Here is a 16,086-nt window from a genome sequence, read left to right as displayed (position 1 = left end):
TATGTGTTCATTATTGGATTGATCATACGTGTACTAGTGTAGTATGAATGAACTCAACTTAACGTTGGAAACGGGGTAACATTATGTCGAGACTCGAGTCAGTATTCGCTTGGTCAGCTGTCCGCTTGCCCCCCCCCCCCCCCCCCGCGCCCACCCAAATGTAGTTCACACCGGCCGCCATAAGAGCTACAGTAGATTGGATAATTTTTTTATTCCTTCCTAAGCTATTTCTGGTCTCGTCATGCACCATGGGAAGTATTGTTTTGTCTGATCACGCTCCTGTATATTTGGAGGAGAGAGCACTATCGAGACGCTGGTGACTCAACTCATCCCTCCTCAAGGATTATAGATTCACTTCCTACTTTAATTCAGAATTTAAAATGTTCTATTCAATTAACTCACTATCTACAGATAACCCCTCTTTACTCTGGGAAACGTCTAAGGTATTTTCTCATGGACTGATTATGTCTTGTGTTGCCTCCAAGAGACACAAAAAGAATGAACAGTGCAAACTCCTTGAATCCAAATTGTCCGACCTTGAAAACCAACATATTTTGGACCCTAGCCAAAATGTTCTTGTAGAATTGACAGTGAAAGGCCCCAGGCGGTCAGGGTGGGGGGTCAGACCTCCAACACCATCACCCTGAGCATTGGGTCCCCCCAGGGCTGTGTTCTGAGCCCCCTGCTGTACTCACTATACACACATGACTGTGTGGCCAAGTTCAGCTCCAACTCCATAGTGAAGTTTGCGGACGACACAGTGGTGGTGGGGCTGATCTCGGACAACGACGAGAAGGCCTACCAGGAGGAGGTTGAGGTACTGGAACGCTGGTGCCAGGACAACAGCCTGCTCCTGAACATTGGTAAAACCAAGGAGCTGATCGTGGATTATAGGAGAGGACAGCAGGAGACACACACACCACTGAGGATAAACGGGGCTACCATGGACAGGGTGAGCAGCTTTAAGTACCTGGGGGTCCACATCTCAGAGGATCTGACATGGACAACACACATAGACTCAGTCGTAAAAAAGGCGAAGCAGCGCCTTTACCACCTGAGACAGTTAAGGAAGTTCAGAGTATCTGGGAAGATACTCCAGTCCTTCTACTCCGGAGCTGTAGAGAGCATTTTGACTGGAAACATCACTGCCTGGTATGGAAACAGCACGGCACAGGACAAGAAGGCCCTACAGAGAGTGGTGCGCTCAGCCGAGCGTACCACGGGTATTGCACTACCACCCCTGCAGGTTCTATACAACAAGAGGTGCAAATCCAGAGCCTGCAGAATAATGAAAGACCCTCACCACCCCAACAACAGCCTGTTCATGCTGCTGAGGTCAGGCAGACGCCTGCGAACACCAGCTACTAGGACAGAGAGACTTCGGCTCAGCTTCTTCCCCCAGGCCATCAGAGCCTTGAACACTGAACTCTCCACACACAAGCACACATGAGCACACACACGACACACACTGTACACGCTCACACACTAGCAGCCACTTTAACATGAGCAAGCACACACTCATGCTGCACACGCCCACACTTATGGCCACTAAGGAAAGGTCACTTTAAGAATAGTATAGTATAACTTGAGATTGTATAAAATAGCATGTACAGAAAGACCCAGTGCCTCATCCGTAGCTAACAGTGTATTGCACTACCACAGGACCTAGCATGTCCTACCATGCTCTGTAAATAACTTATGTACATATACCGATATGCCCTACTCTGTTTACTTGTTTTATTGCACAATGCCGTTCTATTGGATTCTATTATATGTTATTACTATTGTATTATGCACATCGTTGCGGGCAAGACCACCCGCATTTCATTGTATACTTGTATGCCGTGACAAATAAAACTCTTGACTTGACTTGACTTGATATTCTTCTGGACCCCTTGTTGGCAATGTTGAACCACTCCTCCGAGATCGGTATTTTACCTCAGTCCCTACGGGAGGCTAATATCTGTCTTCTCCTTAAAAAAGGAAAATACCCCGAGAAGTGCACCTCCTACAGGCCTATAGCCCTACTTAACTCGGATCAAAAATTACTTTCCAAGATTTTGGCCATGCGTTTGGAAAAAGTGCTCCCTTTCATCACCCTTTCACTCCTACGGGCCCATATATGACCATATTCTGATATTGACCTTCATGGGTTTGTGATGGATTATTTAGTTAGTGGGTATTTCAAAGTACCTCACATTTGGTACCATTTTGAAGCTAACAACTAGGGATTTCCAATTATATAAAATATGTGTATGATTTAATCATCATTATTATTATTATTCATATGAACTTGAAATTGAACTTGTTGAAATTGAACTTGGAAGATAAAAATGAATTTTCAAGCACTTTCCTTACTTGGTATAAGGGAAATGAATGTAGACAATCTTGTTGGCAATATAGAACAGCTGACAGATTAGAGATTGCATCTATTGTTCAAAAGTTATGAATGAATTAGTGAGATGAAATATTATTTTAAAAATTTTTTTTTTTTTTTTACATACATATTAATTAATAAAATTATTTAATGTGTGCATTGAAATGTTTCTTCAAACTAACCCCGTTTTCTTCCTAGAGGCTTGTCTTCCTCCATGTCCTCTGCCGTATATGGATGCATGACGTAGACAGAGGCAGCCTGGAGGCAGCCTGGATCTCAGCGCTAGCTTGGTACTACTCCCTCAGCGCCTTGAACCGCACATCAAACTTGAACCGCACATCCATCTGCCTATTTTGTCCGTTCTGGGCAGATACAATGAAATATATTATATATTGAATAAGGCCCAGTTATGAATAAACTAAATACATCACATGTGGCCATTTGAAAATATTCCATTCGCTAAATAAAAACATTAATTATGCATCTGCAAATATCGCTAGCTCAAGGCTAATCCCGGCCATTTTCGGACTTTTAGATATATGTTTTTTTTGTGAAAAGCATTACTAAAACGTCCAGACAAACCTTACGGGAGCATTACAGTCTATCATACAAATGTACAAATGCTATAAGGTGAAGGTAAAAATACACTATAAACTGTCACGTTCCTAGGCCCGGTCCTGGCTGGACCGGGCAGGATAATAACATTGGACAGTGCTCTCCGCCTGACATTGGCTCTCTACCTCCCTCTAGAGACCTAAGCCCTATGGTGCGGGCTGCTATCCTATGTTGGTTGCACATTGTTGATTTAATTTCTAATGTTCTGTTGTCCTGGGCCATCCCTGTCTACGTGTGATGTCACCCCCCTGTTGAGTTGTTGTGTGTCATTGCCTTAGTGTCTAGTAGTGTTTAGTTTGTCATTGCTTTTGTGTCTAGGTTGTGTTGTGATTCTGTGTGTTGGCCAGGTGTTGTTCATTATTAATTAGTATGGGTATTTAGGTGTCTGTCTGTCCTCATTTCCTTGTGGTGTAATTTCCTCCAAATCCTCTGTGTTCCCCTGCTCGTCGTGTCTCCTGTTTTCTCCCGTGCCTTGCTGTTTATATTGAGCGTTTGTAAGTAGATTAGTATTTTGTTTTGTTGTTGTTTTACTTTTCGTGTTTACTATTCAGTTCCTTGTCTCTAGCGCCAGCTCGCCTGTGCCGTTTATGTTTCCTTTTGTAACGTACCGTCGTCATCAAGTAAAGTCTGTTTACACGTTATCCAGCCGTCTCTGCCTCCTCCATTCCGGTCTGCAACCTGAGTTCGCATCGTCTTCCCTCACTACCCCACCTATCGTAACAATAAACCATACTTTGGTCGTCGTTTCTTTCACTAGCTTTAGTTAGCCAGCCTTAGCCAACATTAGCCTGGCTGGAGGAGCGGACCTCATGTTGAATGCGCAGTCAGACAGCCCACGCTCTGGGTAAAAAATCACTAGAGCTCGGTGATTTTCAAACTGCCTTTTTATAAGTGAAAACATTACCAAAAACGTTGCAAAAACATCACAGAAGCACTATAGACTGTCATACAAATGTTATCATTTTACCAACAATTAGACAATGTACTTACGTCGTCGTTTGAAATTGCGTGGAAGAACTTATTTGCTGGTGAATTTTTTGTTCATAGACCGGGCGCTCTGGATCAAATTGGCAAAAGGTTAGTCTAAATGTCCTAACCCAACCCCCTCCAATGTACAGTAATTTACCTGGTTTTGTCAATATTCCAATGTACAGTTTTGCTTGTTTGTACAGTGTCCCCCCCCCCCAACCCCCTCCCATGTACAGTAAATTACCTAGTATGGTTGTCAATATTCCAATGTACAGTTTTGCTTGTACAGTTGTACAGTGTTCCCCCCCCCCAACCCCTCCTACCCAACCCCCCCCCCCCCACCCAACCCCACCCAACCTCCTCCAATGTACAGTTTTTACATCAAATGTATATACTCCCTTTTCTGGACTCTTTTTGTATCACAAACAGTACTGTATTTGCAAATCTGGTATGTCATAAATGTATAGATGTAGCAGTACTGTATCTGTATGTATGTCATATATGTCCTGATTAATTGAAAATGGGGGACTCTGATGTAAACAAGACGAAAGTCTTTCTCTGGTCTGCATCCCCTTAATAATTGTGTGTATTGAGCTGTACTGTATTGTACCCATTCTGCAATCTGTTAATAAAGTTTTCAATCAATCAATCAATCAGTCTGTCACTCCAACAGCTCTTATATAGACCATGTAGCGTCATGCGGAGTGATACTCCTGTCGAATCACCTCACAGAAGCCCTTAAAAAAAATGTGTCTCGATCCGCGGAAAACCCACAGCGCTGTGTTCAATCGCTTAACATGGGACTTTCCGCACTACCGTGGTCCCGTAGGAAAAAAAGGAGACCAGACAGGTTTTATTACGGGTAGGAACTCTAGTGACAATATGAGAAGGCTCCTTAATGTCATCCAAATGACCCAGGAAATGGACCACCCGCCATGGTGCTGCTCTCGATGCAGAGAAGGCATTCGACCGCATGGAATGGCCGTATCTATTTTTAACACTTGAAGAATTCGGCCTGGGCAGCACATTTATAGAGTGGGTCAGAGTTCTCTACAACTCACGAATGGCGGCAGTTCTGACTAATGGACTCAGGTCTAACAATTTCCCCTCCAACGTGGGAACCCCCAAGGGGACCCTCTTAGTCCTCTGATTTTCTATATAGCGATTGAGCCGCTGGCTCAGGCTATAAGACAGTCTGCCATGATCTCTGGCATTCAGGTTGGTGAAAGGGAGAATAAAATCACTCTTTATGCAGACAATGTAAAAAAAAATTATTTCCAAACCCAATTCCTCTATTCCCTGTCTGACCCGAATGATTTCCACATTCGGAACATTCTCGGGGTACAAAATCAACTTAACCAAATCCGAAGCAAATAATGCCACTTGGGACATTAAAATCTGTCCCGATCCTGCCCGAGCCTTTTCCCTTTTGGTGGTCACCCTCCGGTTTTGTATACTTAAGAGTGTTTATAACACCCACTTTTGATAAATTATTCAAGGATAACTTTTCCCCTCTTTAAAGGCAGATTTTGTTAGATGGGCCCCTTTACCAATCTCCTGGCTATATATAGCTCTTATTAAAATTAATGTTCTCCCTAGATTGCTATAACCTCTGCAGATGATCCCTGTACTGTTGACAAATAAGGTTATGAGGTGCTGGAAGGCTGGTTAAGCTCTTTCATCTGGAATGGGAAGAAGCCCCGGCTGAAAATGGCCAAACTACAGATGGTTGGCGTTGATGGCGGTCTTAACGAGGTGTTAACAGTCTCTATCAGCCTCTTGATTGGCCTTCAATTGTTCTTGGCATCACCCAGTCTATGGCCATATTGAAAAGTACCACACACCATGCATCCATATCTCACTGCTGTCTTGACTTCAAAAGTGTGGTTGCTGTTTCCTTTGGCATTTGAAGTTGGCGTGAAAACTCTTGATTATGATGACATATTTCACAGTATGTGCCATAAACTGTCCCTGTGAATGCCGTCAAATGCCTTCTCAAAGTCCACAAAGGTGATGTAAAGCTGTCATTGCCATTCTGTGCACTGCTGTACGACGTTGCGGAGAGCGCATTGCTCTCCAAAGACTTCCAAAGGCCATATCTTACGCCATAAAATCAGGACAAATTCCATACTCCAGACTTCCAGACTCCACACTCGCGAAATCACAACACACTACAAAATGTTGATTTTGTTTGTTTGTAGTGTGATGGTTAATGTTAGGGTTTAGGTTAGATAGGGTTAGGTTATGGTTAGGTTATGGTTAGGTTAAGGTTAGGTTAGGTTAGGTTAGGTTAGGTTAGGTTGGGTTAGGTTAGGGTTAGGGTTATAGAGTTAATGTCCCCATATTTTACATAAACGTGTGGGTGTGTGTGTGTGTGGGTGTGTAAGAGAGAGATATAGAGAGAGGGAGTAAGAGAAGAGAGGGGGTCCCCAGTAAAAATAAAAATTAATCCTAATTAGAGAACATTGTATATAATAATGACCATATATATATATATAGAGAGGGTGTGACATCCTCCGGCACGACGCAAAACACAAGCAGATTTCTTGAACTGATTTTAATGAAGATGCTCCATCCAACCTCATCCAAACCGTAAAATCTGCATGAAATACAAATGCATACAAAAGATACCATTAATATTACAAGTTCATAAAACCCATGGTCGGAACGTCACTGTAACATATACCACAATTATTATCTACAACAATCAATACCTTATTGGCTGCGTGCCAGTATATGAGAACATCGATGCGTTATGGAAGTATGTCTTCTGTCCGTTTCTTGGAAGATTGTCTTGTTACGTTGACTTGATGGATTGTTCTTTGCTTATTAGAACGCCATAAGTCCATTACCATTCAAGTTCACGGTTCCAACTCAAGAGAGCGAGAGGGCGGAAACACGTCACCGGATACCAGGTGTGTCAACTCTCGTGAGATGTGGTAATTGCGCAAACAAAATAGAAAAATAGTGCGCCACTAATATATATCTTATATAAAACAAATAAGAAATACAGTGAAAAGCAATTGAGTGTATTATTACTATTATACAAAATAAGCATATAAATTGTAAACATAAATAACTATATTAACCAACTGTTAACCATAGCTGCAGTTACAGAGGGGGAGATATATAGAGGAAGATTATATGCAGGTATGCAGGAATATATGCAGGTATATTCAGACAGATATGGATATATAATATATATATCATATCTGTCTGAATATATACTGTCTTATACTGTCTTTGTATCACTGTACATATATTACAACTCTGTACATCTGATTAGCATTACACTCAGTAGTACTCATTTATATGTTATGCGGTTTAATCACCTGCACATTGTATATTACTATTGTACTTTACTGTTACATTTGCACTCTGTTTGGATGGATCTAATCTAATCTAATATTTGCTAAACTGATGAAGGGGGGTCACGGGTCAGGATGAGAGGCAATTCTGTTTACAGTGACGGAACAGTTTTTGTTCCACTTGCAGCCACCAGAGGCCAGTTTTCTCAAGGTGATGGCAATTGATTCATGTATGGGTAGTGGGCCTATGCCTTGATTTATGCTCTGGTTATGCTCTGTGCACGGACTGTTAAATAGACTACGATAGTCCAGCGGCGACCTACAATAAAGTATGTAGCCTGTTGGGATTCTAGGATTCGTATGGCAGTGCCTTTAACTTTTTTAATAATTGTAATAATAACAATAATAGTAATAGTAATAAAAACGTTATTAGTATTAACCTAATACGTGATTAAAATCAGCAATGCCATGTAAGATATAACGTAAAAGGCCTAATATAACGTAATATTGACGTAAAATAATCCTATAGACCTAATAATCTTGCTATTTTCTTTTTTCTATGGCACGTTCATAACTCCGAAAATAATGTGACTGGCTACCGATAGATACATTATACAGGCCTAGGTCTAACTTTAATGAGACTGCGTCCTCCTGACCCATTTATAGGCTATACTGTTAAGATGCCGTTTAAGGTCACTTTCAGTCGGAACGAACTTTGATCAGAGCGAGATGATCTGCATGTATTCCCGCGAACCCGATATATATAAAAGCAGGTGCCGAGCCTCGCCAAGCACAACAGGTGGCTCCGGTGAAACCTCCTACTTACAGCCAGGTGAAGCCTTCTGCTAAACAGCCACTCCGCTGCAGGTGCGTATGCTGCTGCTAATCATTCAAATATAATAACGACTAGTTTACTCATTTAGATATTCTGTATCATTACTATGAAATTACTGTAATTGGGGAAACATGGCTGGCTTTTGAGTTTGAAAAAACTCCTTAAAAATAAACGTTGTTTCTGTGGGGGGAAAGCAATTTGATGCTCGTGGCAAAATGGGCCACTGCGTATGCAGGTTTGACTAATATGTATAGCCATATTTACTTTGATTTATTTTCTAACAAGGTTTAGCGTTTAGGGATTATTAATCCTCTAGTCTAGATGACGTAGTGTTTTCTAGCTGCTGCCTTTCAGTGATTTTATTCATTTCACCTTGCAATTTATTTGGCCACAGTCTTCTTTGGGCATACTTTATACTTTAGCATACTGTACTTTTGCTCTGTGATTTCAGTATTTTAATTAGAAGCTGACTTAAAGTATTTTATTATTATTATTATTATTATTATTTATTTTGTTGTTGTTTGTTTGTTGTTGTTTTTATTTACCAGCTGGCCATGGCTCCTAACCCTAAAGTGGAAACGTGTCCTTCACCCCCTTTCGGTATTGTATGATAATGTTTCTGTCTCTCAGATGACCTACTGTACCTTAGCTGGCAGTGTTCCCAGATGTTCTCTAACAGTTTCCCTCTGTACTCCTCTGTACAGGTGAAGATAACACTTCGTGCAAAGACACGGCCATCCTGCCATCATACTCTTCACTGTACCTGGTGGACGAGGATCCGGCGGAAGAGGACCCCTGGGATCTCCCAGAGCTGAAGGATTCTGGGGTTAAGTGGTCAGGTGTGACAGTTAATCTCTATACTTTGAATCTTGTTTTAATTCGACCTCGGTTAAGCTGAAGGCACATTTCCAGAAGTGGACAATAAAGTTACTATTCTGTTCTATTCTCGGTTCGATGAAACATAATAGAACCTGCTGAGCGCTGATTCAATCCATGTCTTTTCTTTCTCTCAACAGAGCTGGACACAAAAGGGAAGCTTCTTCTGATCCTGACCGCTATAGCGAAGTTCATTCTGCTGGTTGGATTCCTGTACATGTTTGTGTGCTCCCTGAGCATCCTGAGCTCTGCTTTCCAGCTAGTGGGAGGTACAGTAGCACCAACCCTCAGGCCACCCAGTTCACAGAGTCCGCAAGTGTTCTGAGCATTTGCTACGGTATCTTGATTAATCGGTCAACGCGAACTTGTATGGCATACTGTAATATCACTCTGATTTGATAAGGATGATTGTTTTATTACCCCGGTATCACTAAATATTTATTGCATTAGATCACGGCCACGCCATGTTTAATAAGGCTTCCTTATGTATGGCTCTTTGTTCACTTCGTGTAGAGGGGATTTTCTCTTCTTCTATTTAACCTGTGGATGTTTGTGTGCACACACAGGCAAGGTCGCTGGTGACATCTTCCAGGACAATGCGGTGCTCTCCAACCCTGTGGCCGGGCTGGTGATAGGAGTGTTAGTCACGGTGCTGGTGCAGAGCTCCAGCACCTCCTCCTCAATTGTGGTCAGCATGGTGTCCTCTGGATGTAAGCACACACACAATTACAAACATAGTAGTAATTTTACAACATAATAGCAATTATACCGGCATAATAATAATTACACAATACATATTCACATGCCAGACAAACACATGGTGCACATGGTACACAAAGGTTTGCACACAAACACATCTGCCCCCGCCCCCCCCCCCCCCCCCACACACACACACACGCACACCACCACAAACAACACAGTGCAATAGTTTATTACATGTTATAATGTATTTGAACTAATTCTGTTTCCAGTGCTAGAAGTCGAGTCTGCAGTGCCAGTCATCATGGGTGCCAATATTGGAACATCTATAACCAATACCATAGTGGCTGTGATGCAGGCTGGGAACCGTAATGAATTTCGCAGGTAAATTATAAATAATAGTAATAGTAATAGTAATAATAACCATAAGGCACGTAATAATAATAACAACAAAGTATGGGTACAGTATATTATAAGGGCAGTATAAGACAAATGGAACTGGTGTGAGATAGATGTTTGTGTTAATTTTTCAAGAGCATGTTGTTATTTTCCACTGCAGGGCATTCGCGGGTGCTACCGTCCATGATTTCTTCAACTGGCTGTCTGTGCTCGTCCTCCTGCCCTTGGAGGTAGCCACGGGCGTCCTGTACAAGATCACCAAGCTCCTGATCGACTCCTTCAACATCCAGACCGGAGAGAACGCCCCCGAGCTGCTCAACGTCATCACAGACCCTCTGACCGAAGCCATCATCCAGGTACAGCAGGAGCGTCCCGTGATCCTTCAGACAATTATATCCACAGTGGGATTCATCTGTTGGATCATAACTAAAGCATGTGAAATCTCACCCAGAAAGTAAACACATTATCTACAGACATGTGAAAGTGTTTATAGGCCAGTATTGTGTATGCTAATATTTTTCAATAATATATATATATATATTTGTTTTTATAGGATTGACAATTATGTGGGATTAGGAATTTTGAGGAGTAAATACCGCCTCACTAACGCACGTCTTATTGTCACATTTTTGTTCCTTTAGCTGGACAAGTCTGTTATCAGTGGTATCGCCACAGGTGACCCAGCTGCCAGAAACAAGAGTTTAATCAAAGTATGGTGTAAAACCATGATCAAAACGGTAAGCAATTAACAACACACACACACACACACACACACACACACACACACACACACACACACACACACACACACACACACACACACACACACACACACACACACACACACACACACACCTACACAGTGAAAAAACAAGATGTCTGTTAATTATTGATAGCTCTTGTGTCATAGAGCCAGAGAGATTCTCCTTTTAGGCCATGGCGGTGTTGTAGCACTAAGTTGGCTGGTCTTGGACTTGATTATTGTCTTTATTACCCTCATACCGTCATGATTGGATCCCCCTTATATATAATTGTATTTAGCTAATATGGCTTTCCTTTTTTCTTTTAATAGCCAATTAGCTGAGAAATTGTGTAAAACTGTACCCCCAACAAAATTATAGATGGTCTTGAATTGGACTTGTATTGTTCCGGTTTCCTTCTTGACCCGCGGACCCTGACCACTAAAGTCTTGGTCTTGCCTCAGTCTCACTTTAGGTGGTCTCAACTACAGCGCTACCATTTGGCTATGGTTTATTACCTCTACATTTATATTAAAGTTGGAATTTTGTTCACAATACATTTATGGGCTGATGGGCCTATAGATTTCCCCTCAACAGCGATATCCACTGAAAGCATTTTACTTTAGCCCAGGACTAGGCTTAATCCATGTCTTTGAAACTGGCCTGTCAGTATTAGATTCATAGCTGTGCTATGAATAGTTTGTGCCAAACTATTTATCATATCTCACTGATAATCTCAGTCATTCTTAATTTACATGGCTTGATTGTTGTACTGCATTATTCTCATGTTCTTCATGTTCCCTTTATTTATTTATTATTTCCCAGGACCTTATGAATGTGACTGTCCCTGGACCGGAGAACTGCACACTGGGTGCTTGTTGGACAGAGGGCAACCTGACCTGGACTGAGAAGAACATATCTGAGACCATCAACTTAGAGAGATGTAAGTCCACTATCTATCATACAAACATCTACAGAGCAACCTAGGATGACCCGATCTGCCAAGGCTCTGTGAAACCCGAGAGACTCGTTCTGTCAATGCCCCTGTTCCTTATCCAGACCCTCTAATATAGGGACAATGACTACCATTGAGTTCTTATGGTGACTCAGCAAATGTTCTCTCTTACCCTCTCTACCTGCTCAATAGCTCTATTCACGGGCTAAAGCACCTGAGCTCAACATGACCATAAAGTGGGCCACTGCTCCCAGGCCCCACGGAGCCAATCAAAGCGAATATCTTCGCGGTTGGACGTCAGACATCCAAACAAAATAAGCAAATCATCCATCTCTGTTTGCTCAGTCAGGTCAGACCATGGCCTCTGTCCGGGGTCACCAGCCATATAGCATCGCTAAGTGCTCAGGATACGCTCAAATTAGAGGGAATGACCCTTCTACGAGCTTCAAGAGAGAGGCCAGCATAACGTTAACTTTTCCAGGTGTACAAGCTTCAAGAGAGAGGCCAGCATAACGTTAACTTTTCCAGGTGTACAAGCTTCAAGAGAGAGGCCAGCATAACGTTAACCCTTCCAGGTGTAGAGAGGCCAGCATAACGTTAACCCTTCCAGGTGTACAATTTTGGAATTGAACATTCTAATGATGACGCAACAATCCCTTGCAGGCGGCCACATCTTCGCCAACACCACCTTGCCTGACCTGGCCGTGGGCCTCATCCTGCTCGCCCTCTCCTTATTGGTCCTCTGCACCTGCCTCATCCTCATCGTCAAGCTGCTGAACTCTATGCTGAAGGGACAGGTGGCCGTGGTAATCAAGAAGGTGCTCAACACAGGTATGCGTTAAGCATAAGTGGATGAAGCAGTTGCCCTATACAGTATATCACTGCTCTCTTAGACAACTTAATGACATCCATGCATTCCTGATATTAAACGTCAGATTTTGATTGACTCTAGGGTCATGGAACTTTCAATTGAAGTAAAAACATACAAGACTTTCGCCTGACAGTAGCGACGTCCAACGTCCCGCCTTAAAGGAACACGCCAACTTTTTGGGAAATTAGCTTATTTGACATCTACCCTGGAGTTAGACAAGCAGATACATACCCTTTTCTTCTCTGTGCATGCATTAGGCTTAGGGAACAGCCGCACCGTTAGTGATTTCATCACCTCAAAAGCCCAGTTTTTCAAAAAACTAAAACCACTGTGCCCAGGCAGGAGTGGTTCGGCAAAAAATTGTTCCGAGTATATATCTGCTTAGAAAACGAAAATGTCAATTTTTCACAACATGTTTACAAGAACGTTTTGGAGTATATTTCATGACTTTTGGGAACTAGGCTACACTGCACACCTACTTCCAGTGAATGACGCTAAGCTAGGCTAACGGTGCGGCTGTTCCCTAAGCCTAATGCATGCACAGAGAAGAAAAGGTATGTATCTGCTTGTCTAACTCCAGGGTAGATGGCAAATAAGCAAATTTCCCCAAAAGTTGGCGTGTTCCTTTAACAGAACATACATCCTGTTTGATAGTCAGCACATCTCCTTCTATAGTCATGCTTAATGAGCAACACAGGTAAAGGCACTACTGTTGCTTCTAGCTCACTTTCAGGCATCTCTCCCTCTGTTGTGTGGCAGAGAAAGCCCAGGTACAATTACCATTCAATAGACGTGCAAATTGCGTTGAGCCCTCATGCAGGCATAATGTGTGTTATCATCTTCTGTTTACCTCACTATGTTTATTACACGCATTATGTCTTTTCTGTTTGCCTAGACTTCCCATTCCCCTTCAGCTGGGTCACTGGCTACATTGCCATGTTGGTGGGAGCAGGAATGACCTTCATCGTTCAGAGCAGCTCTGTCTTCACCTCGGCTATTACACCCCTTGTTGGTATGTTGGATTACCTTGTGTTCATTATTGAAAACCTATGTATCCAGGATATCCGTTTTGTATTGAAACATGGAGCTTAGGTGCAAGTACAAGAGGTGCGTACATTTCGTTGCAATATCTAATGAACTTGTTTTCTCATAGCATGGCATACTGTGTCTTATTTCTGGTCACGTATTGTTTCACCAGGTATTGGTGTTATAAGCATTGAGAGAGCCTATCCTTTGACACTGGGGTCAAACATTGGTACAACAACCACTGCTATTCTTGCTGCTATGGCGAGTCCTGGTGAAACACTAGCGAACTCACTGCAGGTTAGTAACAGCGAAAATCTGTCCTAATGTGCCAGGCAGCATATATTTTTATGCTTTGGTGCCTGACTCTTATTGGTTCATTTGAATCTGACTGACTCTATTTCTTTGTGTCCACCTCTTTTAGATTGCACTCTGTCATTTCTTCTTCAATATCATGGGGATCATGATATGGTACCCCATTCCCTTCATGCGAATTCCCATCAGGTTGGCCAAGTCACTGGGGGACATCACAGCCAAATACCGTTGGTTCGCCGGGGTCTACCTCTTCCTCTGCTTCCTGATCATGCCCCTGACCGTGTTCGGCCTATCCCTGGCCGGCTGGCAGTACCTGGTCGGCGTCAGTGTGCCCATCATCACCGTGGCGATCTTCGCCATCGTCGTCAACCTGATGCAGTCCCACTGTCCCCGCTTCCTGCCCGGCGTGCTGCGCACCTGGGACTTCCTGCCCCGCCCCCTGCACTCCATGGCTCCCTGGGACAACGTGGTCACCTCCTGCTTCGGCTTCTGCGCCAAGCGCTGCTGCTGCTGCTGCAAGTGCTGCCAGGCCACGGAGGAGGAGAAGATGGAGAAGGACAGAAAGAAGAGTCTGGAGATGTATGATAATCCAGCCATGTCTACAGAAGAGGAGGAGCCAACTAAAGCAACACATTTCTAACATTCCGTTTAATACTGTGTGTATGTGAGAGAGATACGTTATAATATCCTATTTGTAAGATACTTGTAATTATTCAGCTTTTCTCAGGTTGTAGTATGGATGATATATCATGCACTGTAGTTACGCACTATAACGTCTTCATCGCGCTGGAGAATAATACCAAAAGTGTTTATACAGTACACAATGTATTTATTGAGCCTAGGATGTAGCTGTGCTTATGATGTTTTCATTCTTCCAGTCTGTACTCCTGATTCATTCACTCCCACTGTGCGCCATGTCATCATTTACTGAGATATGATGTAGCCAGGCTTGTGTAAAGTGTTTTGACTTATTTTTATATTGTTTGAGGATATGTATAAATAGAATCATGTTTTAGGTTTTATTACAGATGACGTGGGGAAAATATTCCAGAAAGAATTTTAAATATGTGTTATTTTTCAGTATTTTAGAGTGTATGATATTTGTAAATAAAGAAATTATTATTTGTAAAGTTGTGTAGTATTATCAGTTTTACTGTCTGAACAATCATTTCAGTGGTTGAATGTATACTGTTGTGTATACTTGTGAACACCTGAAATGGCTTGAAACTTATATCTATATATATAGATTTACATTTATACTGGTACAATCAGAAGAAGAAGTAGCCACATTCTCTACTAAAGTAAAAATAGAAATGTCTTCTTAGAATAGTGCTCTGGTACATATCCACCATTCAAATTCCTACTCAAGTAAACCTATTTAAGTAGGTCTACCTCTTCTTTGATGTACTCAAATATCAAAAGTAAAACAAGTAAACATAATTTATTGTCCCTCACCAGTGATGTTGCTACTATGTCTAGATACTACTATGCACTATATGACAAACAATAGGCTACCACTTACCCTTAGAGGTGTACCCCTCCTGCTGACTTGTTGTACACAATGTTTAAGTAATTTTGGATACAAGCGTCAGTTAAATGTAAATGTAATAAAAGTTTTGGTACAAATGGGAATAGCAACATTTAAAAGGAAGTCGGGGCTCCAGTAGTGATGGTGAGCATGGTGGTGGTGGGGGGGGGGGGGGACGACGACTTGGAGCACAGTATCAAGCCATTGTGCCTGAATATGAACCTGGAGCGGGGGAAGCTCGGCATGCTGGTCTAGATCCCCAGTTAGACCCTGGCTGGAACCAAATTGGATGAATAGGCTACATAGCCATCGCCAAAGAGAAGCACAGGTCAGGTACAACAACATGGATTAGGCTCTAGGCATGCTGTTCTGGCACAGGCACAAACATATGGAGCTGTAATTAACAACAACACAAGGATTCAATATCCCCAATGACATCACTGGTGGCCATATTCAAACTCTCAATAACTGTCAAACTAACTGAATGTGTGCTGTGAGTTTTGGGATGTGTGTCAGATTATGTGCACAATAAATCAGCATTGTTTTTTGGTGTGCCCCTTTATGGTTAGGATTTGG

General features: G+C 42.4%; 1 protein-coding gene across 2 annotated transcripts in view; it reads left to right on the top strand.

The window, feature by feature from the left end:
• Positions 1-15,063, top strand: part of slc34a2b (solute carrier family 34 member 2b) — a 42,099-nt gene extending 27,036 nt beyond the window's left edge. The window contains exons 2-13 of one of the 2 annotated variants that reach the window (XM_084307892.1): positions 8,653-8,704; positions 8,809-8,943; positions 9,121-9,249; positions 9,547-9,690; positions 9,952-10,063; positions 10,239-10,434; positions 10,720-10,815; positions 11,644-11,761; positions 12,437-12,604; positions 13,540-13,656; positions 13,843-13,967; positions 14,092-15,063. In XM_084307892.1, coding sequence (XP_084164018.1) covers positions 8,659-8,704; positions 8,809-8,943; positions 9,121-9,249; positions 9,547-9,690; positions 9,952-10,063; positions 10,239-10,434; positions 10,720-10,815; positions 11,644-11,761; positions 12,437-12,604; positions 13,540-13,656; positions 13,843-13,967; positions 14,092-14,622 — 1,917 coding nt within the window. In that variant the 5' untranslated portion in view covers positions 8,653-8,658 and the 3' untranslated portion in view covers positions 14,623-15,063. Of the gene's footprint in view, positions 1-8,640; positions 8,705-8,808; positions 8,944-9,120; positions 9,250-9,546; positions 9,691-9,951; positions 10,064-10,238; positions 10,435-10,719; positions 10,816-11,643; positions 11,762-12,436; positions 12,605-13,539; positions 13,657-13,842; positions 13,968-14,091 lie in introns of those variants that run through there. The other variant, XM_084307893.1, reaches the window with a different exon arrangement.
• The last annotated feature ends 1,023 nt before the right edge of the window (positions 15,064-16,086 follow it).

This window comes from Notolepis coatsorum, assembly GCF_963971535.1.
Source record: "Notolepis coatsorum genome assembly, chromosome: 2".
NCBI classification, from domain to species: Eukaryota; Metazoa; Chordata; class Actinopteri; order Aulopiformes; family Paralepididae; genus Notolepis; species Notolepis coatsorum.
Note: the sequence above shows the minus strand (reverse complement) of the source record. Positions and strands in the feature narration are given on the sequence as shown.